Source organism: Oenanthe melanoleuca, chromosome 3 (assembly GCF_029582105.1).
Source record: "Oenanthe melanoleuca isolate GR-GAL-2019-014 chromosome 3, OMel1.0, whole genome shotgun sequence".
In the NCBI taxonomy this organism is placed as follows: domain Eukaryota; kingdom Metazoa; phylum Chordata; class Aves; order Passeriformes; family Muscicapidae; genus Oenanthe; species Oenanthe melanoleuca.
In genome coordinates this window covers 74,464,530-74,492,313 of record NC_079336.1, presented here as the reverse complement: position 1 = coordinate 74,492,313, position 27,784 = coordinate 74,464,530, and the positions used below count along the sequence as shown (strand labels likewise).

Sequence of the window (27,784 nt, the reverse complement as noted above, 5' to 3'; positions counted from 1 at the left end):
TTTCTCTGTGAAGCATCCTGAAATCTTTGCAGTTCCTGTGTTCCAGACACCCTGTACCCTTTCATTTGCAGTGCAAAGTAGGCAGTCAGTGCTATACAACACGGTAAATTTAGTTTTCATAAATTTTAAACAGTTGTTAGTTCCTAGGGAGCAGTGTGATACACAGTCCTCTCGTTGGTTTAAATAAACACATCAGTTGTGGTCAATCCTAACAAGAGATAATTTGATTGGAAAAATGACTGAGAGGGTGAATTTGCAAAATGAGCAAAACCACAAGTCTTCAAGGCTGTAAGATTTTAATGAAACTAAGACTTTTATTTTAATGAGGTGTAAGGAAGAGGGAATATTTTTGTGCTTTTAAGCATTTCATTCTGCAGAGTTCTCACAGAACATTTTTATCCTCCTGAGAATGTGAATAATGTAAAATCTCCAGTAAGTAGCAGTTTTCAACTTGGCATCTTTGCACAGTGTAAGAAATGGTCTGTTTAAGCTTCCATGAATTACAAATCACAATTTATAATAGTGATCGCTATAATAAATTTTCCTTGAGTATTTAATGTCATAATTCTACTTTGAAAATTAGATAAATGGGTGGGAGATTTATTCTTGATGTTGAAATGCATCCTTGCTTAATGGTTTTTGCTGTTTTGACGCCTTAGTTCTTAACTATTCAGAGATCATTTCATTGTTTAACAGAAAAATATAATCTGTTATCTTTTAAAAGGATAGCTCATTATTTCTTTTAAGTCATTTTAGTTTCCAAGCAATGAAGTTCTGTCTGAACTGTCAAAATGCTTTTTTGAATAATGGTTGAATGTGATATGACCCAATGAACTGGTTTTGTATCTGTTTCTCTAGTCATAAAGTTGGCAACCAATAAAATAATCACTGTTTCATCATAATCTCTGTCATGAAGTTTGGACTAGAGCAGAAATTACTCTCTCCCATTAAGCAAAACTTTACTGAATTGTTATATGAAAACTTTTAGTAGTTTCATAATTTCTGACATTGCTTCACTGCTAGTTTAAGTTTGACCATTGGATTGTAGAAGTCTGCATATGTCTCCGTTTATCCTGGTGGTCTTGGTTACAGGATCTCTTGGGTTGACAGAGAGCTGTTGAAATAAATGTGTTGTTTGAAATGTAAATATGGGGTTTAAGCTTTTTTAAAGCAAGATTATCAAACGAGTGTAACTCAATATCTAATTACATATCCACAAGGTACTAAAATAGTTACTGTACTAGAAAAGCTTGGAATACCTAATGCAGAGGAAAAAAAAATACAAAAGATTCTGATTATTCTCCTTATTTAATTATCTCTGTTACCTGTTATCTGATATGTATGCAGTTTCTCAATTTTAGACACATTGTATATGTGTTCTTCAGGGAGAATGGAGGTTTTGTTAGTAATTTTCTGTGTTTATATATTATAGTGTGCACTATTGTGGAACAAGGCTGCCACAGGTATTGTTGTAAAACATCCCAGATTAACTTGTAGTTCTTTCTTCTACAGCATTTTTCAGACTATTGTTAGAAAATGTAACTTGGCAAGAAGCAACACAAAAAATAACACCAATGGATGTTTTGAAATGTCAAGAATTCTGTATGTTTTCTGTTAAACAAGTATCTTGATATCACTGCCTCCAAAAATAAATATTTTAAAGCATTTAAAAATAATTGTCTTTAGTTTACTCTTAAATTGTATGAAAGTTTGAATTAATTTATCAGTGAGTCCCTGGAAGTTTTACAAAAGTCTGTACATATTACAGGATCCACAAGATCTGAATGTTCCATAAGCTTAAAAAACACCTACTTTTTGTTTCATAAATGCAGTAGCAGCTGTGAGATCAACTTCTGTGCAGGAAATCAAAAGAGCTTTTTGATGATAAATTTTCCTATTCATTCATAATTTTTGAAGTAAACTTATGAATAAAATAAGAACTGTGTAATTCCACAACCAGAGTTATACATCGCTGCTGTTATTTTTACTATTTTTAGCTTTCCTACTTCTTTTTTGAGTAAATAACAACTGTGAGCTCCGTTCAGTTAGTTCAGTTTGAGCTATACACCTGCTAAGTTCTTAGGAACCATAGTATGGATGAGATAGCAGGTTTGTTTTCCCTACAGATCTATTTTTACCTCTTGCCCCATTTGTCTTCAGACACCTTTCTTCCAAGCAGCTGAACAATTCCAACTGTGTCATGGTGCTGTCAGGCACTTGTGTGCCTGACATGAAGCCATGACCCACCAGACAGTCCCACAGCTGGTGTCCATACTTTGGTACTTTAACTAGTATATAGGTTGTGTAAGTAGCTAAAGGAATAGCTGGAGTACAAGAGCAGTAGGGTGGTCACACCAACTTGCTGCTCATAGATCATCCAGAGGTAATGTACAGAAATGGAAGAAGCACAAGGAAAATTTTAAGTGGTTATCTAGGCAAAGCATGGAAAGGTCAGGGTTATTTGTGGAATTTTTCAGAAGGAGTCTTCAGGCTTGGGAGAAATTGGAGAAAAAGAATCCTAGAATTACAAGAATTTCATGAAAAGTGTGTCTGGAGTTTCTGTGTTAGAAAAGACTGAAAGGCAGTTTCTCATTCATCCAACCAAGCTAAATTCATGTCAAATATGGTAAAAGCATGTGAGAAGGACAGCTTAGAGATGCTAGAGAGGAGTAAAAGCAGGACAAGATAATGCCACAGTCACCATGTCAGCTGGGATTAGATGATGGATAAACATAGGCAATTTATGGCTGCTGTGAGCATTTATGTAGAGAAGACTTCCTGGGTTGACCATCCCCGCTGGAGTCCTACAAGTATTACCTAGGGATTGATTCTGGCAGCCTGACAAGATTTCTAGACTGAGAAGCAGAAGTCTAGCAAAACATTATCTAATCTTCCTGCCTATAAAATCAAATAAAGAGGAATATCAGGGGTACCAGGATAAATCAAAGGGTAGGAGGAAATGTAAGAAGGGTGGAGATGGCATTACTGGTAAGTGCATAGCAAATGATCAGGTACTAACATGGTAAAGACTAGCATTTTTAAATAGGGTGTGGTTGGTGGAAAACAGCTGGATGCCTGGTTAGCAGTAGGACAAGACAGGAAAACAAACAAGTTATGATGATTAACACTGGCTGTGAAGCAAGCTGTTGAACAGATGAAGGAAATCTGGTGGAACAGTTGTAACTGAAACAAAACTGGAAAATGCTCTTGTTGGAAAAGATAGGTAAAGGAAAAAGTGGTGCAGTCACACTGTGTTGCTGATATGAAGACTTGGGAAGAAGTGAGATGAAATTGCATGGATAAAGCAGAGATGTTTTATTTGGGCCAGCAATGTTAAATTCAGTTATGAGTAGTTCTATCTTCAGTGTTTTTGAGGTGGGAGTTCCAGATGGAATTAAGTTGTTGCTGCACAAGCAAGGTGTTATGCTGTTTCCAATAATTTTTGGACAAGTATTAAATATCCTGCTCTTTTCAAAGGATAGGAATTTGAGGCTTTTTTGTTTGGTTGCAGGGGGATTTTTTCCCTGAATAAGCCTGGATCACAACATCCTTCAGGTGAAATGGATGGGAAAAAGTGTTTGCATGTAGTTAGTATTACATAGTAAGGGGCATTTTTTAAAGCAAGTAAACTATTTCATCTGGAATAAAGTGGTTAAAAATAGAATGAAGCATGTGGAAGTTTGCCATTTATTTACCTTAGATGCAAAAAGCTATCTGAAGGTTTTATTTTAACAAAAGGAACAAATCTTTGAGGGAGGATTTCAGACCAGTTGGATGAACATTTAAAAACTGCACTGTAAGTAGGTTGAGAAATCAATCACCAAAATGTTGTGGAAAAATGACAACTCAGAAACCATGAGGGTGTAATGGTATTTCCAGAGATCAAGCAAAAATAAGGTCTGGCTAAAAAGGAAAAAAAAAAAGTTCCAACTCAGTCAGCCATTGAAGATAAGGGTGGTAAAACATGTGGAGTGGATGAAAAGATGGAAATTTGGTCAGGCTCGAAGATCAAAGCTGGTGTTTTATCATGAGGACCTTAGTGGTGTTACACATATGTTGGACATGGAAGCAAAGGATATACAATGGGAATGAACATAGGAAAATGACGTCCAAGGTGGGAAAAGTCCTTTGCAAGCTTAGTGTACTCAAGTAGTGGATAATTACCAGCTGAGATGATTAGAAAAGTGATTAGACAGAGGTTGATAAGTAAAGTAATAAAAAGCTCTACTGTGATCATTTCAGATTAACATGGTATGCTTATCCCAAACAGGCTGCCTGTTGTACTACTTAATCTCAGAGCAGATTGGAGTGCGATGTGGAGATAATGCCTTGTAGTTTCTGTCTTTTCCTGCTTTCATGTGGCAATAGTATAGTCTTTGCTCATGATATAAAATTCCATCAAAACTGTCTGGTTTTGTTGTTTCCAGACTGGATTAATGTGTCTCTGTATTGTGTTTTTTTACTTTAGAACTCATTGCTATGACAGTTTAAGCCTTGGAAAAGGTTGTGTTACGTGATGGGAGGGTAACTGTTAACCTTTTTAAATGTTGCTTGTGGAAGAACTCATTTAGAATTGTGAATTTTAATTGGTTTCTTCTTTATTTCTGTTTAACAACTTGCAAGGCAGGAATCTGAGTCTCAATTTAAACTAAGTCACAAAATCTTACATTTGCCTGTATTGCAAGTGTTCTGTATTTCCATACTTTTTCTTATTACAGCATATTAATGTTGAAGATTATTCATGAAAAAGACTGCTCACTTGATAGTGCTCACTTTTTGAATATTGATTTATTGTTCTGTGATCTAATATCTGTTAGATATTAGCTGTGCAGTAATGTTTGGGTTCTCATTTTGTGGCCATTATATAACCCACATTTTATTTCTTCAAGCAGTATTCAGAAACATCGAATTCAAAGTTTGAGTAACTTGTTTTCTATACTTCAATAGTAGGCAGAACTGTTAGCACTTACTTGTTCAGTGTATTGAAGAGTGCATTAACCACAGATTTTTAGGACTTCTAAATTCATTGCCATTTACTCTTCTTAGAGAATGTATAATATTCGTAAATTCTGCCTATATGTTCAGTTTTTGTTAGAACTCTGAAGAGTACAGTATTGGTTTTGGGAAGGGGGAGAATTCTACTTGTTAACATCACATTAGGCTTTTCTGGTTGTGAGATGTAGAAAAGATATGGGCACATTTTAAAATAAAATACATTCTTCTGAAAAAATGTTTTTCTTTCAGTTTTTCTCTAGGAATAATAGAAATTAGAAAAGGGGTAGGCAAAAAGTTAAAAAAAAAAGATAGACTATTTTGATTCACTTAAAACATTTCTTTCCTTTCAGTTCCTGTTCTCAAGAAGATTATTTTGCAGGACATATTTAGGAGTTGTCTGCTTTTCTAAGGCTTAGAACAATTATTGTTTTTAAATTTTTCAGCTGTATTTTACTGCACTGTTTGGTCTCATAAAATGAGTAACCAAAGAACTGGACAATTTTTTGCTTTAATTTTTGTTACAATAGAGTATAGAAAAATGTGCTTCTGCATTGCATTAGAACATTTCAGCAGAACTAAAATAGAAATACAATGTATTATATAGTTTGTATTCAAATAAGTTCTAAAATAAAATAATACTACTTAAAAAGTTTTATTTTAATCTGACTCTTTTGGATTGCCTGAAACTGTGTAAAGAAATGCAATTTTATTAGTGTGTCATTTTCCTTACTACAAATACATCTCACCCATTTGCTTGGCATAGGTTTCTGGATAATCTATGGGAACAGGCCTCTGGAGATAATTTTGTGAAAAAGAATGTGAATTAGATGAAGTATGTGAAATATTAGCTTTTAAAATTAGGAGGTTAAGCATCAATTTAGAGCCTAAATTATTGCTGCATGTTGTGATTTCTTTTCTTATTAAAAGAATTAATCCACTTAGTAAATCCCATTAACATTAATAGCAATTACAAGATGCTTAGCAGTTTGAATCACAGAATTGATTTTTTTGCAGCTGTCAGTTGCAGTATTGGTATCAACAGTTGGGCTTAGAAAGAGAGAGAAAGAAATGATCCTATCCATTTTTTTTTCTTTTGCTTGGGAACCTTTGCACTCATTTTCAGAAAGCTGAAAAATTATGATTTGTGTAGCACAGTTTTTTTTTTACCTGTGTAAATTTTGACTGAGTTATTAAGGAGACTTTGATAGGTGAACCATATGAACACAAGTAATTTAATATTCTCTTATTTATATGCTCTCCTTAAATTTGCTACTTAATGGTGACTGGCATTTGAGGAGAGTTTCTCCCTCTTCTTAAAATTTCTAACCACTTTTCTGGCTGTACCCTCCTAGAATGTCTTTTAACTTCATAGTGGATTTTCAGAGAAAAAAATTAGTGGTGCAGTTTTTCTCTGTGAAAGTTACCATTCTCTTTCAAAGGGCTTCAAAAGAAAATATTTCAACAATCCAAAGCTCCACCAAAAGAAAAAAAATAGCCTGAATTGAATTGTATGCCAAATCACAATAATTTATTCTGTATTAGAACTGTTTCCAAAACCATGGTCCACTATAATGTGTTTGTCTTCCTCTTTTTAATAAGAAATGTCATGCCAAAAGCACATCAATTCTGTCTTAGGGGGAAACTAGCTTAAGGATTGAAATGCATTAGGCAGAGTCACTTCAATAGTTGATGCAGTTCAACTCTGCAAGTGTTTGCTTGGGATTGTAAATTTGTTTCTTATTCCTGGTATTGATTATAATTGATTATAATTTCTCCATTATGTCAAAAATGCCTAAAATTCGGAATACTGTGAATTTGTGGGGGGTTGAAGTTGATCTAAATCTAAGTAAATACTAAATCAGGATATACTTTGCGTTTACAGGCACTTGCAGACCAGTTTGAAAATACAAATACATCAGTATCTGAACGTATGAAGATTTTCTACTGTTGTCAGGTGCCTCCACGTTGGACCATACAGGTGTGAAACAATCCCATTTCATTCTTTAAAGTCTGGTGGTTATTTTTGATGTTCCATCACTCCAAAGTGAAGTGAGTGTGGTGCGACCTTGAGTTGAAACGTTGTAGAAATAAAGACATAACCTAACATACAGCAGGTGTTTCTGGAGAGAGGTCAAGTTCTACAGTGCTTTGCTTTCAGATGTTTTGTTCTGACATCCACAGGAGTAATTGCTTGTTAGTGCAATTCTTTACTTTCCTTTTTCCTCCAGTACAAAGTGTTCTAAAACTTGCAAGCTTCAAACATATCTCCTATTAAAAAAATCTTGCCACTGTCTTAACTTTTATTACTAGTTTACTTAGGCTACTGTTACTTACATCTTCCTTGTCCTTTAAAGTTCACTTTGGGAAGTTAATCATGGTGAAATCAGCCAGGTTGAGAGTCAATAGTACACTGAAGAACTTGAGCTGAGAAAGTTTTTCTTTTAGGATAGTCACCTCTTTTACTAGTACTGACAGGATTTTTTTACACCCATAACTACACTATTTAACTTGGTTTTCTAGAACAGAAATCTACACACTAAAGTCTTATCTGATGATGCTGTATTTAAAAAAACTCAGGAAAAATTTAAATATTGCATACCTCTAAAGGTATTTGTGTCAGTTTACTTTTAATGATATTTTATTCCTTTTTTATTTCTAGTCTCAGTGCATGTTGTTTTAACCAATCATATCTTCTCCGATCATTCTCAAGTTTTTCCACATAACCTTTCAACAGGCACTTGCAATATAACCATCAAATATGGTTTTCATTTCCAGTTGTCAGAGTAGCATTTTCAATCCAATTCAATTCTAAGCCAAAGATAGAAATGCTAAAATAGGAATTTATAATGAAAGATTACTCAATCTTCTATAGTAAAGAAGACACATTGCATACACAAATTTTACCAAATATAACCGAGAAAATTTAATTAAACATTAATAAGATTTAGTTTTAGAAAATGGCAAATGTTTTTTTTCCTAAGTGAATAATATCAAGCTAACAAAGAGGTTTTCAGAATTTAATACATATTTACATCAAAGAGTTGTAGCCAGATGTTAATTTTTTTTACTACTTATCTGTTCCCCTCTAGTAACTCCTTGGATTTGCAACAGATACTGAACCCAAACGAATAAGGATATGTTCATAACATATGTAGAGAATTTCAGGGAGTCCATTCAGGATCACCTAGTTCTCTGCAGAGGTTAACTCTGTGGGGCATCATAGCACAAGTAGCTGTCCGTACAGAGAATGCTCCAATTTATTTTGCAAACCTATTTGTCTATCTGTCACACGTAGTACATAAGTTACCCTTTCTTCGAAGGTTAAAACCTATTTGCAATTTTAATCTTCTCTTAAAAAATAAAAACCAAACACAACTTTTGAAAGTCATGGAAATATGCCATGTTTGTTTTTCAATTGAGGACATTACTCATTTGTTTTCATTAGTGCCCTGAAATAATAGCTGAATTTGAAATAACAAAGAGACTGACTGAACAGTGAGGAAACATCAACTCGGGAGTTGAACCTAAACTGAAATCCAATATTGATTTGGGTAAAAACCAACACCCTTTAGCAATGGCTGTTTGGGACAGTCAAACAGATTTCTCACATTACTGAACAGAACTGTATCAGAGCCTTTCTCTCCATCTTTGTTTCTCCACAGGTGCAGATTACTGTGACAAAACATTGCTAGAAGGGGCTTTAATTCCCTTCTTTGGCCTCTGTTTCCCACTTGGCATTCCCAACATCCTGCTGCAGCTGTTCTCCAGCCACGTGGGCCTCATTTATGGGCTGGAAGTTCATCTCTGTCAGTTCATTCTTGCCATGTCCATTTCTGTTTCTGTATGATATTGTTAAATTGTTCAAAGCGTAACAACTTTTATTCAGTTGGTGTGGGGGTTTTGTGGTATATACACTGAGGTTCCAACCTGAAGTTTCAGGAGAATAATTCCATATTATCTGTCTGCTTCTCGTTGATTTCAGAAATGCCTCTAACATCTTTTAAAATTGTAGACATTATTTGCTACTTTCAATTAAGTGGAATTTCTTATGTTTCCAGCGCCAGCTTGCAAACTTACTCTTTGAGCTGGGATGCACCAGCTCTGCCTTACAAATATTTGAGGAGCTGGAAATGTGGGAAGATGCAGTAATCTGCTATGAAAGAGCAGGACAACATGGGAAGGTAAGAAAAATGTTTCATATGGCTAAGATCCCATTTGAAATAGCATCTGCAGGGGGAAGGACTGTCTGGCTTTAGCTGGCAAATCACTAATGACACTCACTTCTGCAGGGGTGTCACCACAGGAAAATGTGCTTAGGAAAAATGGACACATGGCATAAGAGCATAAGTCATAACCTGTGAATGCTAAAAAAATTACTTGGAGTAATAGGCACATGGAATAGAAATTGGTAAATAAGGAGCCACTTGACATGTGAGAGGATTGTGATAGTGATCCTTGAAAACATTCGAGGATAATTCAATTAACTACTATGGACAGACAGCAACGTGGGCATTTCAAAAAAGCTGTAGCAGTCATTCATCATAGAGTCATGAAACTTCGTCTGGAAGGGATATTAATCTTCTTGATTTCAAACTGTTAGCTGTAGTTTTAAAAAACACTTTAGATAGAGTAACATCAGTGTTTGATGTGTTTAATTACTTAATGATAACATATTCAAATTACAGAATCAAACACTTGAGACGAGAAGTGGTGTAAAATTAAAAGGCTTTCCTTGTTAAGTCTGTGTTGATATTTTCCTGAACTTCTCCATCATTTCTTTAGCACTGCTACCACTCCAAAGACAATAAAAAGCCATCACCTAACTGCCTATCAGTGACATAACTGTTTAAAATTGCTGGTAACAGGCTATTTTAACCTTCCTATTGTTGAATATTTTGCTTTTACTATTAGAGCAAAGGTAGGAAGATTTTAGAAAATTATATCTGGAAGCAATGCCTACTTGTATGCAACTTTAGCTGTGTTCTCTTTGTGGTGCAAAGGCTGTAGCAGGAACTTATGCTATCAAGCAGTGTTTTCTGACTGTATTTAAATATTCAGAAATACTCAATTTCAGGCAAAATTAGGGTTTTTTCTTTTCTTCCCTTCCTTTGCTTCTGTTTGGTACATGGTAGTATTAAATGTATGAATGTACATGTGCCTTTATGATACCACAAGCACAAAGACTATGCTCTAATATAATTGAAGCTTAATGAATAGTGATATATAATTTCCATTGATAGAAAAAAAGCAGAATGCCTCATACTTGCATGTTTTTTTCTAATTGTCATGCACCAAAGCTTAGATTTTGTTCATTATAAACTGACAGAGATGTCTTGCTGGCAAATTCTGTGCCACATTATGCATGCCTTGGGGATAGCATGCTAATATCACAATCTTCTCAGTACAGTGGAGAAATAGAGGTCAGTATTTTCCATTTCCTGGAAATGCATTCTGTCCTAGTTGCATTCACAAACTGCCCTTAGGGAGTTATGAAAATGGCACTTGGAGAATAGGACAGGATATCTGACACAGGAAACTGCTTAGAAATGCTTTCAGAATGAGGGATTGTGCTGTGCTTTGAAAAACAGAAAATGCTGTGTAAGTATGAAATAACAGTATTGCTGGAAAAAAGCTAGCTTTGGACCAAAAAAGACAGAAAATTAGGAACATGTAGCTGTGCACTGAGGGGAGAGAATATCTGTGCTCTTTATTTTAAAGGGTTCAGAGTGTGAACTGCTTATATTTACCAAAAGTGTTTTGATGTTTTTAAACCTGGTAGTTATTTTTGTGGAAATGCACAAAAATCTTGGAGCATTATGTTGGCTGCTAAATATCCAAGTCACTAATGAGCTTAGCGTATATCTGTGCAAAAGAACAAACTCTATCTAATAAACTTCTGTATGTTTTTCATTCACAAATTCTTTTTTATAGAAAACCTGAATTTAAATCCTAAAAAATCTAATAAAACTGCTAAATATCAGCAATACCAATGTGATGAGTATTTACACATCAAAGTAATCTCTTCTTTCTTCCTATTTTGGAATTATCTGACAGTAAAGAAACAGAGCATGTAGATAAGGCCATGTGAAGCTCCACATTGTGCTGTTAGAAAGTACATAGTTCTTTAGGTTATAACAGGGCCATGTAGCAGTACAGATTTTGCAGGGTAAGATGTCACTAACATTTAGCAAACTTTTTCTAGGGTTTGTTACTGTTACCAGATATGGCTCTATATTCATTTGTTTTATAACCTGAACAAAAGTAGTAGGATCTAGTATTATATCATGAGTCAACAGGAGAGTAATAGGGTGCAAAGCAGTGAGCAAAATGGCACAAAACAAGGGAAAAAAACTATTATAAAACCTGAGTACACAGTATATTGATAGCTGCTGTGGCTTTCTCACTGAACTATTTTACTCATTGTATTCCTTTAACAAACTTGTTGCAGAAGGAGACATCTCTCATGTGTAGGTGTTGAAAAGTGCCACTCTCCCTTTAACTGTAAGAGGGACTCAGAGTTCTCGAGTATTATTAACACTGGATAACTCTAAGGTGTAAGAGTTCTCTTCCACCTAAAAATGGTACTATTTCTCTGCTAAAAGAAGAAGAAAGAATGGACCAGAGATGTGACTTTTCAGTTCTTCCAGTTGAAGTGAGGCCTTTCTCCCTTGCAAGAACTCTGTAACATGGTGGCTGCTGACCTTTGATAGATTTGTGAGATCTGCCATTTGGCATCAGGTGTTCCATCTTACAACAGCCTGTTTTCAGCTCTGTCTCCATTCCATCATCTCATGAGAGTATACAGCATGATACAGAGTCTGGTTTTAGACCAACATACCCCAGCAAACCACGTTCTACAGGGTTATTTTTCTTGTCTTGCATGACACAGATACCTCAAAACATTTGAGTGAGGAAGCACAATTATGGCAAGATCTCAGAAGCCCACCTTTAAAGTCAGATATGGCTTCCCAGATATGTAGCAGCACTACACTGCTAAGTGCATGAGCTCACTCAAGAACTTGATTAGTTTCCACTGTATATAGTAACAGATGTAGAAGGCAGATAAGCACTCCTTATGTAGTTAGTTACAAAGCTAAGAAGGAGTAAATGTCTCACCCAAGGTCTTGCATGAAATAACAGGGAAGATAAAATGAAAAGTAGAGAGCCTTTTTCATTTTCTCTCACTGCCTTTTTCCATGCTTCTCTGTTCTGCTCCTTCATGCTACTTCTCTGTTAGCCAAGCAGAAAAAGGAAGACTTTTTAGGAAATACTTTGAACTAGCAAAGGAATAAATTGTAAAGAAATAGAGCTTGTAGATCAGTGTGAATTGGGTCTCATAGGAAATATATAAAATAAAAACATGAGAATGCATGCATGGGATGGCAAGTGGAAGTTTAGGGTTGGGAAGCCAGTTGCAGGATGAATCTTGTCCTTGGTGTCCAGGAGTCTGTGTAGTGAGTAATGAAAAGGCCTCACCTTTTGTTTAAACTAGGCCCCTCTTTACTGATTGGAGATTTTTGTGAATTGTTGCCTGTTTAATTCTTATACCACTCATAGTAGTTCAGAAGGCAAAATAAGAGCCTGAATATTTCTTGTGTTTAAATCAAGTGACTTTTGAGGTGAGTATTGAATTTCATCCACTCTGGTGCAGACTGTGCTGTGAAAAAACAGTGTTGTTATAAATGCACCTGATTCAGTCAGTGAGGGTTATACAGCTTCTTTTCTTTTTTAATTATATTTTAATTTATAATTTTCATATCAAATCTTATTAGATTTAGTTATAACTTTTAGTTATTTATAAACACACTTATTAATAATTAGTATCCATTTAATGGTAAGAGTAAATCTCTAGAAGCTGTATTTCTTTTACATATATTAATGCACTGTGTGAAAAATGTTTCTTGATAATATTTTTTATTAAGGCAGGATTTTTCTTTGCAGAAGCAGGGTTCTTAGCAAAGATTAAATGTGATTTTTTGGAAACATTTTACCACAAAGTTAGGAGAAAGAAAAAGCCTTTCTTCCCCTCCACCGCCACCGCCCCCCTCAATCCTAGGCAAAATGAGAAATCCAGTTTTAGAGTATTATCTGATTTTTTAGAAGGCAAATATTTTGATAACTCAGGGGTTTTCTTCTAGTTTGATCTTTTTTACTAGCCTTTATTAAGTAATAAAAATGCCTGCAACATGCCAAAGAAGTGATCAGATAGCTAATCAGATGAAGAAAAAGTCAGACTTCTGCTTATTTAATTCTCTGTTTTATCTATGTGCTGAAGTATTTATGTTGGCAATTAATTCTTGTAAGCTTAGACCAGAACATGATGTTTTTATACTCTTTAATGTGAAATACCATTAGTGAATGGTTGTCTCTCTAGCCTAGGCATTGCCACAGGATAGCAATCTGAGTTTGGGAGTGCCCTGCAGAGGAAGTGGTGAAGAAGCAGCTTGCCATGCACTTTTCACCTTGTATTTCCTACACAGCAACATTTCAATCTTGTTTCTTTATCTGAATGGGAAAAAAACCCCACCTTATCTTTTGGTGTCTTATGTGGTTACTGCAAAAATGAAGCACTCAGCTCACTCTGCTCTAGAAGAGAAAAATATTCTTTAATGTCTGTTATTAATAAGTTATAGCAACTAATGGAGGGAGTTAAGAGAAAGTAAACTGCACTTTGACCAAATCCCTGGAATCCAGGCTGAATGTGACTTTGATTAACCTGGTCTCATGGAAAGTGTCCCTGCTCATGGCAAGGGGGCTGGGGCTAGATGATACTCAAATTCCCTTCCAAACTAAACCACTCTATGATTCTGTAAGTACAGTCTTCTTGTTAGGCAAGATTTTTCTAGTGCTTTGTCTGAGCTGATTTTAAATGTTAAGTTATTGTTTCTTTCATTTTTAAGAGAACTGCTTCGCAGGCACTGAAAAACACTTGCCATCAAGTTATTTTCCTAATATTTAGCCACCAATTTTCCTCTTAATGGGATTCTATTTTTGCTAATTTTAAGACTTCTCTAGAAATCTAAACCCTTCTTCACACCTGTGCACTTCAAATATTTGTATACTTTACTGTCACTTTACAAAAATAATGGTAAGAAGGAGATGCTAAAGTTGCTATGCATTAAATATTTCAAAACAAGGTAAACTAGCCATTTTTTTTAAGGTGATTTTCAGATAGGTTTGATGAATTTTACTGATTGGAGTAAAAGACTTTGCTTCTTTAAAGATTGTCTGAATGTTGAAGAAAGCAATTCTTACACAAGAAAAGCAGTATTAATTTAGATGCAGAGATGATGTCAGATTCCTTTTAGGTAAACAAGCTATGATAGAAGAATGACTGGAGTTACAATGTCAAACTTTAATTCTGTGGCAGGCTGTGTTGGATCTTTCTTGATTTAGATGGCTCAAGTCGATCATTTCTAAGAGAAAAATTATACTGATGTGGATTATGTATGTTACATTTTTGCAGCAGGGGACTGAGGTAACAGTTCAGTCTGAACAACAGATCATCTATCCAGTGTATTTATCTTTTCAAAAAGCCACAGAAAGCAGACTATCTCTTGTTTAAAAGAGAAACAATAATTTTATTGTTAGAGCAAAGATAGTAGCCCTGAGAAAAAAAGCTTTTGAAAGTTAGTTACAGCCCATAATAGATGTCTGGAAGACACAGCTTGTTTCTTCTTTTTCATAAAGCTTTATGTATTTTGAATATATTTTATTTCAAACATTTAGATAAATTTACAATTTCTGCATTTCACATAAAAACATGGCATTTCCACATCTGACAGTATGAAAGTCGATGTGTCTTCAGAAATAATAGAATGGAAATCATTATTTTCAGAAAAGAGCAATTAAAGGGAAGGAGAGTTGTTGCAAGAGTACTTACTAGGGCATGTAAAAAATTAGAAACTTCTAGGATTGCAGATAGCTTGATGCTGCTGCTGATGTGCTGTGAATTAGGTGTAGTTTGATATCCAGGACTGATATTTGTTCTTGGGACAGAATACATACCTAAGATGTAAAGAAAGAAGTAAGCTGCTTCTTGTTTTTATAGTTTAATTTTCCTTGTTGTTTTAAACCAAAAGCCACCATATTATGCTAAAGTATTTTTTAAACATCAGTTTGCAACCAGATTGTTTCTAGACTTTATCTTTGATGCTGTGTTGAATGAAAATCCGTTTCCTCTCTAGCCCTACTTCTTAATCTTCAGCTGATGATTGCGAGGTGCTAAAGCAGTATTTGCTCAGGTGGGTAATTAACTGAAAATCAATAGTCTTGTTATGCGTTGATTTCTCTTTGCTCTTTAACAGGCGGAAGAAATACTCAGGCGGGAGTTGGAGAAGAAGGAAACACCAGGATTATACTGTTTGCTTGGTGATGTTCTTAAAGAGCACCAGTATTACGACAAGGCCTGGGAGCTTTCCAGGCACCGCAGCGCCCGCGCCCAGCGCTCCAAAGGGCTCCTCCATCTCCGCAGCCGGGAGTTCAAGGAGTGCGTGGAGTGCTTTGAGCGCTCGGTGCAGATCAACCCCATGCAGGTAGGGAAACTCTGCACATACGGCTTTGGTTTTACTTCATGTCTTCAGTTTTGAATGGTGACACTTTTTTTAAAGACAATTTTTGTCAAAATAACAGTTTATTACTTTTCTTAGCAAAGTTTTCACCATGTACTTGGAAGACTGGTAGAAATGGTAGTATGAAATGAAGACATCCTTTTGCATCCAGTCTTTGCATGCAGGTAAATCTTTGCCTGTAGAGCTCTTTCAAAGAAATGTCAAAGAGAGGAAGCCACTGCAAATTAGTAACTACCATCAAATAAATGATGAACAAGGTATAAAGCAAAACAGTTACAAGAAGACTGCAGATGTTAATGAAAGTATCCCTTTGCCCTGCCTGAATTTGTCCTGGCTTTGAGTTACAAACTCTGATGTCTGTATTTCATAGAAATGTTTTTCAAGTGTTCTGGTCTGTCTTTTTCTGGAGTCGCTGAGAAGCACTGTGTTATACTTGTGATGACAGTAGCTTCTATTACAACAATGCATCAAAACTGAAACCACAGTGAAAAGAGTTCTCTTGATGAGGCTGGTTGCTCTTGCTGATCTTTGCAAGCTATTCTGCAGACAGCTTTTAATCTTGTTTAAGTTTCTCAGCCACTAGATCCCATCCCAATGAGGTTCACCCTGTGGAAGGTCTTAAGAAGTTAAGAAAGTTTTGTGGTTGTTTATGTATGTAAATTGTGCTCCTCATAGCCATTTCTAGGTCCATGCAAAAGCAAGGTATTCCTCCTTCTTGCCCCACAAAGGTCACTGCTGAAGCCGCTGTTTTAAGTTCCATGTGACTAACTGGACTTTTGCTTTAGAAAAATCTTAAAGGCCTCCAGCCTTTCAAGTCATTTTCCTGAAGCTTTTTTTGTATTTCACTGACATACTTTATTCTAATGAATCAGAGTCCTATTCTTGTTCAAATGAACTCCAGATAACTTACAAACATCTTTAGAATGGAAAAGAACCAAAAATGCCAGCAAAATATATATTACTCAGATAGGAATTTTATTCAAATGAAGAGGACTTCCAGATAATAAAGGGCTTCAGAGCCTGTAGGGCTCAAAACTGAGAAATATTCTGCTGAAATGCTTTTTTATTTTGTATCCTATCCAAAGGAAGTTTAGAATGAAAGGAAATCCAAGAAAAATAGGCCAGTCCATATAGGAAAGTGAACATTTCCTCCTCTTGTTGCTTAGGAAGCTCTTTTTAAGATTCAGTTTGTTTCGAACAAACAGATTGAGCAGCTAGATAGTGCAGATTGACTTAACTGTCTTCTAAATTCTGTCTGTATTCTGTCACTACAGAAATGAATTGTTACCTATTCCAGGGCATCTTGTGGGTGGAAAGCAGAGTGGAGATTGATTCTAAATGCCAGGACTTCAACACAAGGAAAATATTAACTAATTAATTTATTAACTTTTTCCCAGAATTGTGAATAATTTTTCAGGTAAACAAAGACTCCCTATTACAAAGAAATTCTAATTTTTTTGTGGTTATTAGAAATCTTTCTGAAGGAAGAGATTTTTAGACTGCATCAGCTGATTCCCCAAAATATGTAATGGATAAAATCATTCTCTTGCAACTCTCTTTTAATCTTGTGTACTTTTTAGCCGACTGGTCAAGTGTGGTTGAGATCTTGGAGGCAGGTGTTTGCTGTGTAAGCCAATCACACTGTCAGTCTTCAGGGAATCCACAAAGAAATGAAATCCTTGCAGTTCAAATATACCTGAAACTCGTGTTCATTAGCACTGCTGCTCACAGAATTACTTGTTCTAGTACATGACTGTAGGTGACAGATATGTTTCTCATGCAGTTTCACTATGAGCATCTTGCAAGGCTTGACTGACAATTCCAGAGGTCAGAGAGCTCCCACGGTCAGTTCTCCAGTGGTGAAAATCTGCAGAAGTCAGAAGTGAGATTGTGCTGCTGTTATTCAGCACATGCTGTGACTGTTTTTTCTCTCACACTTTACAGAACCACTGTTTAACTTGTATCCTGAGCTATAAATTTGGAACCAACCTTCAATTTCATACTTGATCGCTCCTGTCTCTGCCCCCGCTTTTCCTGTCCAGAAAGTTACTGACCTAAAAAGAAGATAAAGGGGAGTTAATGAGATAGCAGCCATGTGGGAGTGCTGGTGGACAAAAGAGCCTTATAAAAATTAGATTGACTATATGGTTATTTACTATTAGGATTGCCCTCTGAAATTTGAGAAATGTACTTTTCTCTTCATGTGGAGTTTCTTCCTTGGTTGATGAGTTTATGAATCATAAAAGTGGCAGGTTGACAATGCTCAAAAGTAGGTTTTCATGTTTGCCCAGGCCAGATGTAGTTGTTAATTCTATCTCTACCTATTTATCCACATGCTCCAGGGGTGGGCCATCCACTTACACCCTTATAAGCAAAAGAGTATCTTTATTGTCAAGCTTGTTCAGTTCTTTTCTCAGTATCCTGAAGATTGCCCACCAGGCTGCCAGGTCTGACAAAGATCAGTATTCATGCATTTGTATTCTGAGATCTAAGCTTTGAAGCAGATGAACTATAAATTTTATAACAGTTAAGTCAGGAGCAGATATTAGTTGGGTTTCAGAGGTAAGAAAATGAGTTGGAAGTGGAGAGAGCTCATTTTCTGAATGAGTAAGAATGTTTGGTACAGTTTGTAATTAGTCTGTAGAGGTAAAGACTCCTTGCATATGAACCAACAGTGTTATCCTCAATCCTGTAAAATACCTTATTTAAAAAAAAATTTAAGGTATTTTTTTTGTGTTTAAATATTCATTATTCTTTCCTAAGGGGAACCTGAGTTATCAGAGTTAGCTGCTGCAGAACTAGTATGAAAAACACTAGGGAATATAGCTATTAAACACCTTAAGAAGTAATATGTTGTTGTGCAATATAGAGTTAATGTAACCTGTTTTTTCCCTCTTCCTCTTCCCCACATCCTTGCCGCTCAAAAAAATTTCCCAAGAAAACAAGAAAAGCTTTTTTTTTTTTTTTTTTTTTTTTTTTTTTTTTTTTTTTTTTTGATCTTGGCATTAAAATGGAGAAATGGCTGAGTTTATTGCTGTAGGGTAGTACTACCTGGACTGATTTTGCAGCACTTTATAAAATGTCCTGGTTTTTTTTGACTGCATGCATTTAAAAAGCATAATGCTGTCAGAAAATGTTCTGTTAGTGTACTTAGGGTTTAATAATTTTCTGAATTATGGAACTTCTGTAAAAGTTAATACTGGTTAACTTGATACTCTTTGAGAATTAACCATGTGGTAAATCAGGAACTTGCTGTTGAAGAGCTATGAAAATTTATTTTGCTGTAATTTATGCCATTATCCGATACTATTTAGAGTGGAACAGACTATTTCAGTTGGAAGGGACCTATAATGATCACCTGGTCCAACTGACCAGTTCAGGGCTGACCAAGTTAAAGCACATATTTAAGGGCATTGTCCACGTGCCTGTTAAACACTTGACAGCCTTAGGGCATTAACCACCTCAAGGATGATTTGTTCCAGTGTCTAACCACCATATGGATAAATAAATGCTTCCTAATGTCCAGTCTAAACCTCCCCTGGTGCAGCTTTGTACTATTCCCACACATCATACCACTGTTCACAGTTCTGTGAGAGCCAGCAGTGAGCCCTGGCAGCCAAGAGGGCAGTGACTCCTGGGATGCATCTAACACAGCACAACCAGCAGGTCAAGAGAGGGGATTCTGCTGCTGTCTGCAGCTCTCACCTTGAGCACTGTATGCAGTTCTGGGCTCCACAAGTTAAGAAGGATGTGAAGGTCCTTGAAAGCATCCATATGAGATCTGGAAAGCTGGAAAAAGAGCTGACTGGAAGGAATGTCCTGAGAGGAGCAGGCTTGTCTAATTTGGAGAAAAGAAAGTTGAGATGTGACCTGATTGCTCTCTGCAGCTCCCTGAGAAGGGGGAATGGAGAAGGGAGGTGCTGAACTCTCCTCTCTGGTTGAATCTTTATTGATGAGAGGTGTTTGTAACAACTAAAGACTTTAAATGCAAGATTGCTGAACTGGTAAAGTTGCATTCTCTGTGCAAGGTATTATTTAAGTGCATTTCTATCTCTGAACATTGTGATGGAAACTTGAGAAGGTCAATGTTCTGACAAGTAGAAAGAGCTGTAATTTTGAACTGTTCCTGTTCAGTCATTTGAGATATTTTTTGTAAAATGTGATTACCTTTCCTAGCGTTTATCATTTGACCTAATTGTAATAGTATGAAGTGAATGGGGATTTTTCACAAATGAAAGCAAAATATGCAAGCCTCTAAACAGCTATCACTTTGTTCTGTAGATGAAAATGGACTGTTAAAGAGCACTTCACAAATGGTTAAGTGGTCTTCATGCATTCTTTATTTATCCATATTTATTAAAACTTTGAACTTAAAGTTTTTCTCTAATCAGCATATAGGATATTATTTTTTCCAGTACAATACTGTTATAGCTGAAGACAGGTAGAAATCAGCAAGAGTTGTGTGTTTGTTTCCCAGGCCAAATTATTTCTTTTGTGCTGAAATATCCATGTATATAGGTAACCATAAATTTTTTCTCTCCAGCTAGGTGTATGGTTTTCCTTGGGTTGTGCCTACATTGCTTTAGAAGGCTACGAAGGTGCTGCCAAAGCATTTCAGCGCTGTGTGACATTGGAACCAGATGTATGTACTTTTGAACAAATGATTCAGATGGCTTATCTAAGAGCAGCAAGGATGTTTTCATTATAAACAAGCAGAGCAATAATGAAAAACTTGTTTAAACCTTAGCCTTTTGAATAAATTAAGCTTGTTCATGAAGGATATAGTTTCATCATAAGGCATCATAAAAATCCTTACCCGGTACTTAACTTCATTCAAGTATGAGTGTGTGAATGTTAAAATATATTTGAAAAATTCCTTTATGCTTGCACACATTGCTAAAACAGAAGGGAATGACTAAATTGTGAGGAGAGCAAAAAGAGATAAAACAAAAATTATATTAAAATATTTAGTCCTCTAAGTAATCAAATTCTCTTGAAAAAGAAAAAAAATTCAAGTTCATATATGACAAGTCAATTGTAATTGTGCATTTCAGGAGCACAGGGAGAATCGAGCATAGCCATTTTTTCATGATGCAGGGCATGCATGGGTACAAAATGTCATTTGAATGTGCATGGAGACAGTGAAAGTGCCAGCTGAATTACCTGAGGAATACACTGACAATACTTTTGCCAGAAGGCCTGACTGACAGCTTGTTGCTTGCTTAGAGCTAATGCCATCTACTCAGAAGAAACTGATTTTATTCATTCTCTTGGAGAAAAGAATGAGAAAGCAATGAGAGATGACAGGGTATTCTTTTTTCTTTATTAAAAAAGGCAGTAACTTCCTTAGGGGAAAAAATGTACATACAGACAACAATGGAATTCTTACTTTATATATTGTTTTGTTGTTCAGAGAAATAAGTTTACTTCCAAGTAGATACTATAACTGGGTTCACTTATCTCTCTAGGGCCTGTATTTAATTGTATTCATATGACCAAGCTAGCTGACTTCTCAATGGGTTAAGTGGTGGGTTTTCTATGAGTAAAACGTCCTGGACTGGCTCTCAGTTAGAGGCAAAACTTGTCTTTATGCATCTGCAGCTGTAGCGATGTAGTGACCATTTTCTTGAATTAAGTCTCAGAAAGGTTTCCCAGATTGAGTTAAACGCTCCTTAAGCCTCAGGATAGCTTTCAGTACCAGAATACATTTCATTGTGGTGCTCAGACTCTATTCTTCAATCATTTCCAGTTGTCATTTTGCTGAATTCAGTGATGGGGCTTCACATTTACAACAGTGTCAGGTGAGGGGCAGGAATCATCTCTGCACATCTCTGCTGGTTTTACCTGCAGTGCCTTAGGGGACATCAGATCATTTTTGTCCAGTAACAGAGAGTGATGCAGGTTAAAGAGCTTACAGCTAGGAGAAGTGATGAGCTGCTGGGAGCACTCACCTTTCCTAGACCAGCTAGATCCTAGAAGAGGGTACCTGTTTACAGCTGAGACTGAAGGCAAGAGCTGACTTAGTGTATTGCAACCACAAGGCAGTTGATTGATATTTATATACTTGATTGTGGCTGATATAGTGATATATTTATGTATTTCAGTTTTAATACAATAATTTATATTTCAATGTAATATTTTAACTGCCATGTAGAAGGTGTGATTGCAGTTATATGTGATTAGCAAAATCACTTATGTTTAGCAGTAGTTTCACTTATGTATTTTTATCAAGTAAGCACAATATAAGTGAATAAATATCCTGGTATTTCTCCTTTTATCATTCCAGAATGCTGAGGCCTGGAACAATTTATCAACTGCTTATATCAGATTGAAACAGAAGTAAGTACTTTAAAATAATTAGAAGATATTGTTTCCAGAACAAATAACTGGTTTCATTTGTTTTTTTTTTTATCTTGAGTTTTTTATTATAATAAGGTGCTTAACTCATGTTTTGTAATTCTTAGCCCTTCAATTCTCTCTCCCAGGTTGAATCACTGGTAACTATGTTATTTTAGAGGAAATAATTTTGTAACCTTTGTACAAATAGCGGCCTCTCTACAATTTTTTCTTGTTACGAGTATTTATGATGTGGTAAGTACAACCAGTGCAAAATATTCATAATAAAGATGAATATTAAAAACTACTTTGACCATGAAGTTAAGAAGATAGGTCCATTTCAAAGAAACAATGTATTCAGACCTATGTAATTTCATAGGATATTATCCTTAGTAGGTTTAAGGGAAAACTAGACAGTTTGGTTTTTAGATAAAAAAGGAGATGGAAATCTGCACACATGCTACCAGTCTTATTCTTTTCCTTCAAAGCTAATGACTCATATAAGAAGCTTTGACCTAAGTGGACTGCCACTCTTATTTTATATTTTGTATTTCAATGAAATGTCACCAAAGCATGAAACAAAGGAATAAGATAAATTATTTTTTAAAGCCTTACTTGAAATCTGACATCAATTTATATGGTTATGTGGTCAGGAGGCAAAGTGAAAAAAGAAATAATATTAAGCTTGCATACAAGTGTAAATTTATAAACATATGTAGGAAAAGTGAGAAGTAATATGAACTTATGAGATAGATATGTCAATACGAGCAGGTGGGAGGAGAAAATTAAGTGTTAGAATAACTACAAGCAAGAGCTTGTTTTAACTTTTCAGTAGTTCCTTCCATCTTCAACAGTGCCTTGAATATGTGCAATTCATATGGTAGTTGCTCCTTCTTTTCCATACAGTTCAAAATTTCAGGTGCTCATTGTACTGGCTTATGATTGTTTCATAAAAATATTTTTAATCAAAATAATTTTCTGTCTGTTAATCTGCTACAAGGCTGAGAAACTACTGAGTGCTTTGTTTCCATTAACTGTTTGAATTTTATTATTCTTAATCTACTCTTGTGATCTAATGTGCTAAGTACCTACAAAACTTGCAACCTGTTTGATATGGTAGCAAAAGCAATAAATGGAGGCATGTCACTGAGCTTTTTTTTCACAGGAATCACGTGAAATAGGATTCAATGTACAGTAAATTTTAAGTGAGTGTTACGTGCTAATAGCCGAGTGTGCCTGTACTTACTGTGGAATAGCAACTTCTTTGATTATTTGTGTAGTCACTCACAAGTCAAGACTGTGTGTGACCTAATTTAACTCTCTCAAAACAGAGACTATCTGTAGCAGTACACTTGAATAATTTGTGTGGGGATACATAAATTCTTATTTTTCAAGCCTGCCAGAAGGAAAAAAAAAAAAAAGAGTGGAGTGAGGATTTTAAAAAAAGGAAAACAAAAGTAAGATATTTAAGTTAATAGTTTTCTTTCACTCCCTCAAAAAAAATCTTGCTTTACTCCAGCCAGGTTTTTAATTCAGGCCTACTCATAGATTGTGCATTTGGCCAAGGCTTGGCAGAGTCTCACACAACAAACAAATATAAGTACAGTTTTTTGAAAAATGCATGCAAGCAACTTGCTAACACCCAAAGGACAGGGGTTTTGTTGATTTTTGGGGTTGCTTGCTTTTTAAGACTTCACAAGTTTTGTGTATTCTGAATTTCCTTCAGAAAAATTAATCGTGATGAAACAGACTCCATGCTTTGGTTTACCAGAAGAACTACTCTGTGTGCCAGGAGGTCTTTGAAATCTAGGTTTCAGATTTCTCAGAACAAACTGGGACTGGCCCTCTGTCCTTCATATTAAAGATTCCTGGTTTTCATGACCAGATAATGCATTTGTACTGGCTACTGTTTCCTGTCTGGGTATGAATTTACTTAACTGGTTAAGGGTACTCTATCATTATGTGATTGGTTAAATACACAGGGGATTTGTTTTGAGAATCTAGAGGATTTTATTACATAGCAAGAGTGATGATTTGTGGAATAGTATTTCCATCCCATCCCTTTAGTGTCTTGACTACATTTCAGATTCCCATCTTACTGGCATCTGCCTTCCTGATGACTTAATTTTCAGGAAGATGGGGGAGATGATAAACCTACAGCAGTTACAGCAGTTACAGAAACAATACATGAGTCAGGCAGAACACCTTCTAGCCTGTCAGATCCCAGCTTCCATTGTAGTAAAATCCATAGGAAGAGCAGGACTGTGTTCTTTTCTAATTTAATCTAGTAAAATCAGGGTCTGAAATCCCTTAGTGAGATCGTTAACTGTGGAGAAAACTCAACTGTTTGTACATTTGTTCATCAGCATCACATCTATCAGTATATCAGAGGGAGAGAAAAGGGGAGTGGACGTGGGAAGATTCTGCATGTGGACTGTTCTGCTCTAGTTATGCCAAATGACCTGTTCTCCTTAAATAATTTTGCACTGTCTGTCCACAGACAGTGTGTATTTGCTAACTCTTAATATCATGGCCTTAGATTTGCAGTTATTTACGTTTTTCCCTGACCAAGCTATTTCAATGGCCTGATCAGCTGCTTAGATACTACATTGTCTTGGCTGAGATGTTTACACTCTCTTGTACCCTCCTTTTGAAACTCAACCAACAGTTTCTTTGGGCTGTCTTTCTTTAGAGAAAACACTTTTAACAGCTTCCTCAAGCAATATAGAGCAAGTGAACTGCGTATTTTGACAAAAGGCCATCTTTATATGATACTTATTAAGAAGAGATGTATTGTTTTGCCTTACAGAAGAAGATTTTTTTACCAGCCTAAAAAAGCTCTTTTTCAAATCTTAATTTAAAGAAACCTGCGCTTTGTGGTTTTTTAGATATCGTGACTGTCCAACTGGAAGTGTACTTCAGTCTCTTAGAGCTCTATCATTCCAATTCTCTAGCACAGCTATTTTAAAGTTTCAAATTTACTGCAGTTTTTGGTAGTATGTTTAAGGCTTTAAACAGTAAGCCCACAAACCTTACCAACATATGCTTCAAATGGCATTTTCTTGTCAGAGGATGTCATTACTGCTCTCCATTGGTAAGGAAATGGTCAAGAGTTGCCTGCAGTGGAGGGATGCATGTGAAACACTAAAGATGCTTTGTAACTTGATGATGATTTTATAGGAATTGTGCTGTCCACCTTTATTCCATAACACTTTATCCTGTCAGTATGAGATGGGTCAGATTGGAGAAGGACCCTAGTAGTGTTTGGGGCCATTATGACACATTTGTACTGAGCAGCACAGCATCAGTGAGCAGAGGCTGTAAGTAAACCTTCCAGCTGACCTAAAGAAAAACATGGTTGAATATGATGGGCTTCTGTGCAATGGATATGCATGTTTGCCATGTGCAAATGTTTAAAGTAAATCACAAAAAGCTGTCAAGTAACCTTCCTCTCTGTGATTAAACAAGTCAATACCATTCTGCATCTCTCATGAGTGGACTGATTTTTAATTTTTTAATGTGTGTTACAACTGCAGCACGAGTAAGATTGTTTTCCCATGGTTGCAGTTAAAAATTTGGAAAGGAAAATACTGACATAGATGACAAAATTGTGCTAAATTTTTGTAAAAAAAAATAAATTACTAGAGCTAAGAGAAGTTACCAAGTTCAAACTACAGAATGTACTGTTGTGTATGAACTAATACAAAATAGTTTGCAAGAGTGATTAAGGAATTCTCAGTAGTGAAAAATACGATAAATAGGAACTTTTGCATCGCACTGTGTTCTAAATGTGATTTTTAAAATAAGCAGTTTTTAAGTTGGTGCTATGCCGGCTGATTTTAGTGTAGAAATCTTCTGTAATCATGTCTGTTACTCTTTTATTATTGATTAGGATCAAAGCATTTCGAACCCTCCAAGAAGCTCTCAAGTGCAACTATGAGCACTGGCAAATATGGGAGAACTATCTTCTCACCAGCACAGATGTTGGAGAGTTTTCAGAAGCAATTAAAGCTTATCACCGGCTCATGGACTTAAGAGAAAAGTACAAGGATACACAGGTGGGGAATTTTTCCTATTTAGTCATCCGATATATTCACCAGTTTTTGATCTGAGACAGAGAGATTGCTGATAGCTACTGATAGTGGTATCAGTAATGCTAGTGGACGTGCCAGTGAGTTTATGTAGGCAAGTTATTTAAGTTTTGGAGACTGGGACTCTAAGAATAAATATTTAAAGTGAAATGGGTCAAAACTGAAAACCTTTGCATCCAGATTCAATCAGACTTTGTGAAAGGACACACATGAGTCTTGCAGTTTTAAGACCTATTTTTATTTTTATATAAAATGCAGTCCATAATCCCATCTTTACATATTGTTCCTGCATATCTTGGTATCAGAAATAACATAGATTATTTTCTTGAAAGAAAGGGAGGCCTTTCCTATGTGTTGGAAAATTCCACAAATGAGCCTTTGAAAGTAAACTGAATGCAGTACAGTCTTAATAACTTAAGATTCTTAATTACCAGAACAAATTAAAATAAAAGAGATATTTTGCTCATCTTTCACCGTAGTTCAGTTAAGTTCAGTTAAATTTTGTGTTTGTAAATGTATGCTCTGGACAAAATGCAGAAAACCTGCCTTAACAGCTTCAGCTGGGATGTTACCTTGCCTGAAACCAGGTTCTGATCCAAGCAGGGTTCTGCACACTCAGTGAAATTAGCACGGTGGATCTGAAAGACAAGCCAAAGAACCTCTCAAGGAGAATAATAAAACACCTCCAAGAGCCTTTGCAAAATTAGCAGATCTGGTCGAAGAGCTTATGAGCTCTTAGGGAGATTGTGTAGTATCAGAGTAAGAGGAACCAGCTGGTGCTGCTAATGGATCCCAGGAGTATGTTTTGTTTCTTGTCCCATAAAAAGAGAAAAAAGTAGCTTTCCTGGACTCTCGAGAATTTGAGTCCAGTGATGAGGAGAGAGAGCAAATAGAATTAGTTATGATTGTGGAAACATCTCATATGGTGATGAGGAGCAGGGATGTTAAATACTTTGTTCACATTACTTTTTAATAACAAATTGTATGTGACTGCAATACTTATGACTAGTAAAGCCAGTCATGCACAGGATTAAAATTCTGTATTAACAAAATCTTTCAGGTTTGATATAGCTAAACATTAAAAATTAGCACTAAAGAGTGTCAATGGAAAACTGTATTGTATGTGGTGAGGATTAGTGCGTTTGGCAGCTAGAGTGCTGTAGTACTGGTAGGGCCTGTCATGGAGTATCTTGTAGATGGTTAGCTTTTTTCACTGAATTTTTTTCTCAATTGCTGCTTAAAATAGCATTTTTAGGGGTGGTCTACTGCATTATTTGGAACAGACTGACAGCTGACTAGGAATAGAGGTTTCTACATATATTTGCCCATTTGAGGTATTTTGAGATGATACAGACAGCTTTTACTGTTATTTGTCAAATTTTATGTAATGTATTTTATTGAAGAATTTGTAGATATTGCTTGTATTACATTTCTATTTTTGTTCTATATCTTTTTTCATCTTGTTCTCATCCAACTTTTATAACTTTTACAGAAGTGTATATGCTATCTTTCCTAAATTCTTTTTGCAACTTAATTTTAACTTTGGCTTCTGATATGTGAAGTGTTTTATGGGTTTCATTGTAACTGCTAATACAGTTGCCTCAATTAGGAGGATTTTAATAGTTGCCAAGAAAAACCTCAGAGCCTGATTAGAGAATTTCAGGCTTGAAACAATTATCTTACAAGGAAGAGAAGAGTATTTCTTTAGAAAAACAAAAAAGCAGAAAAAAATAAAAGCTTCTGCTGAAATTGTTTACAAAGTTCACCATTAATTGGTGAGCCTCTCCTTTT

The 27,784-nt window shown here is 35.7% G+C and overlaps 1 protein-coding gene across 1 annotated transcript in view; it reads left to right on the top strand.

Annotated features, from left to right (window-relative positions):
• TTC27 (tetratricopeptide repeat domain 27) overlaps positions 1-27,784 on the top strand; it is a 112,279-nt gene that overhangs the window by 72,666 nt on the left and 11,829 nt on the right. Inside the window, exons 11-16 of the mRNA XM_056488111.1 lie at positions 6,878-6,973; positions 9,054-9,176; positions 15,303-15,530; positions 20,110-20,208; positions 21,853-21,905; positions 25,795-25,960. Coding sequence (XP_056344086.1) covers positions 6,878-6,973; positions 9,054-9,176; positions 15,303-15,530; positions 20,110-20,208; positions 21,853-21,905; positions 25,795-25,960 — 765 coding nt within the window. The remainder of the gene's footprint in view (positions 1-6,877; positions 6,974-9,053; positions 9,177-15,302; positions 15,531-20,109; positions 20,209-21,852; positions 21,906-25,794; positions 25,961-27,784) is intronic.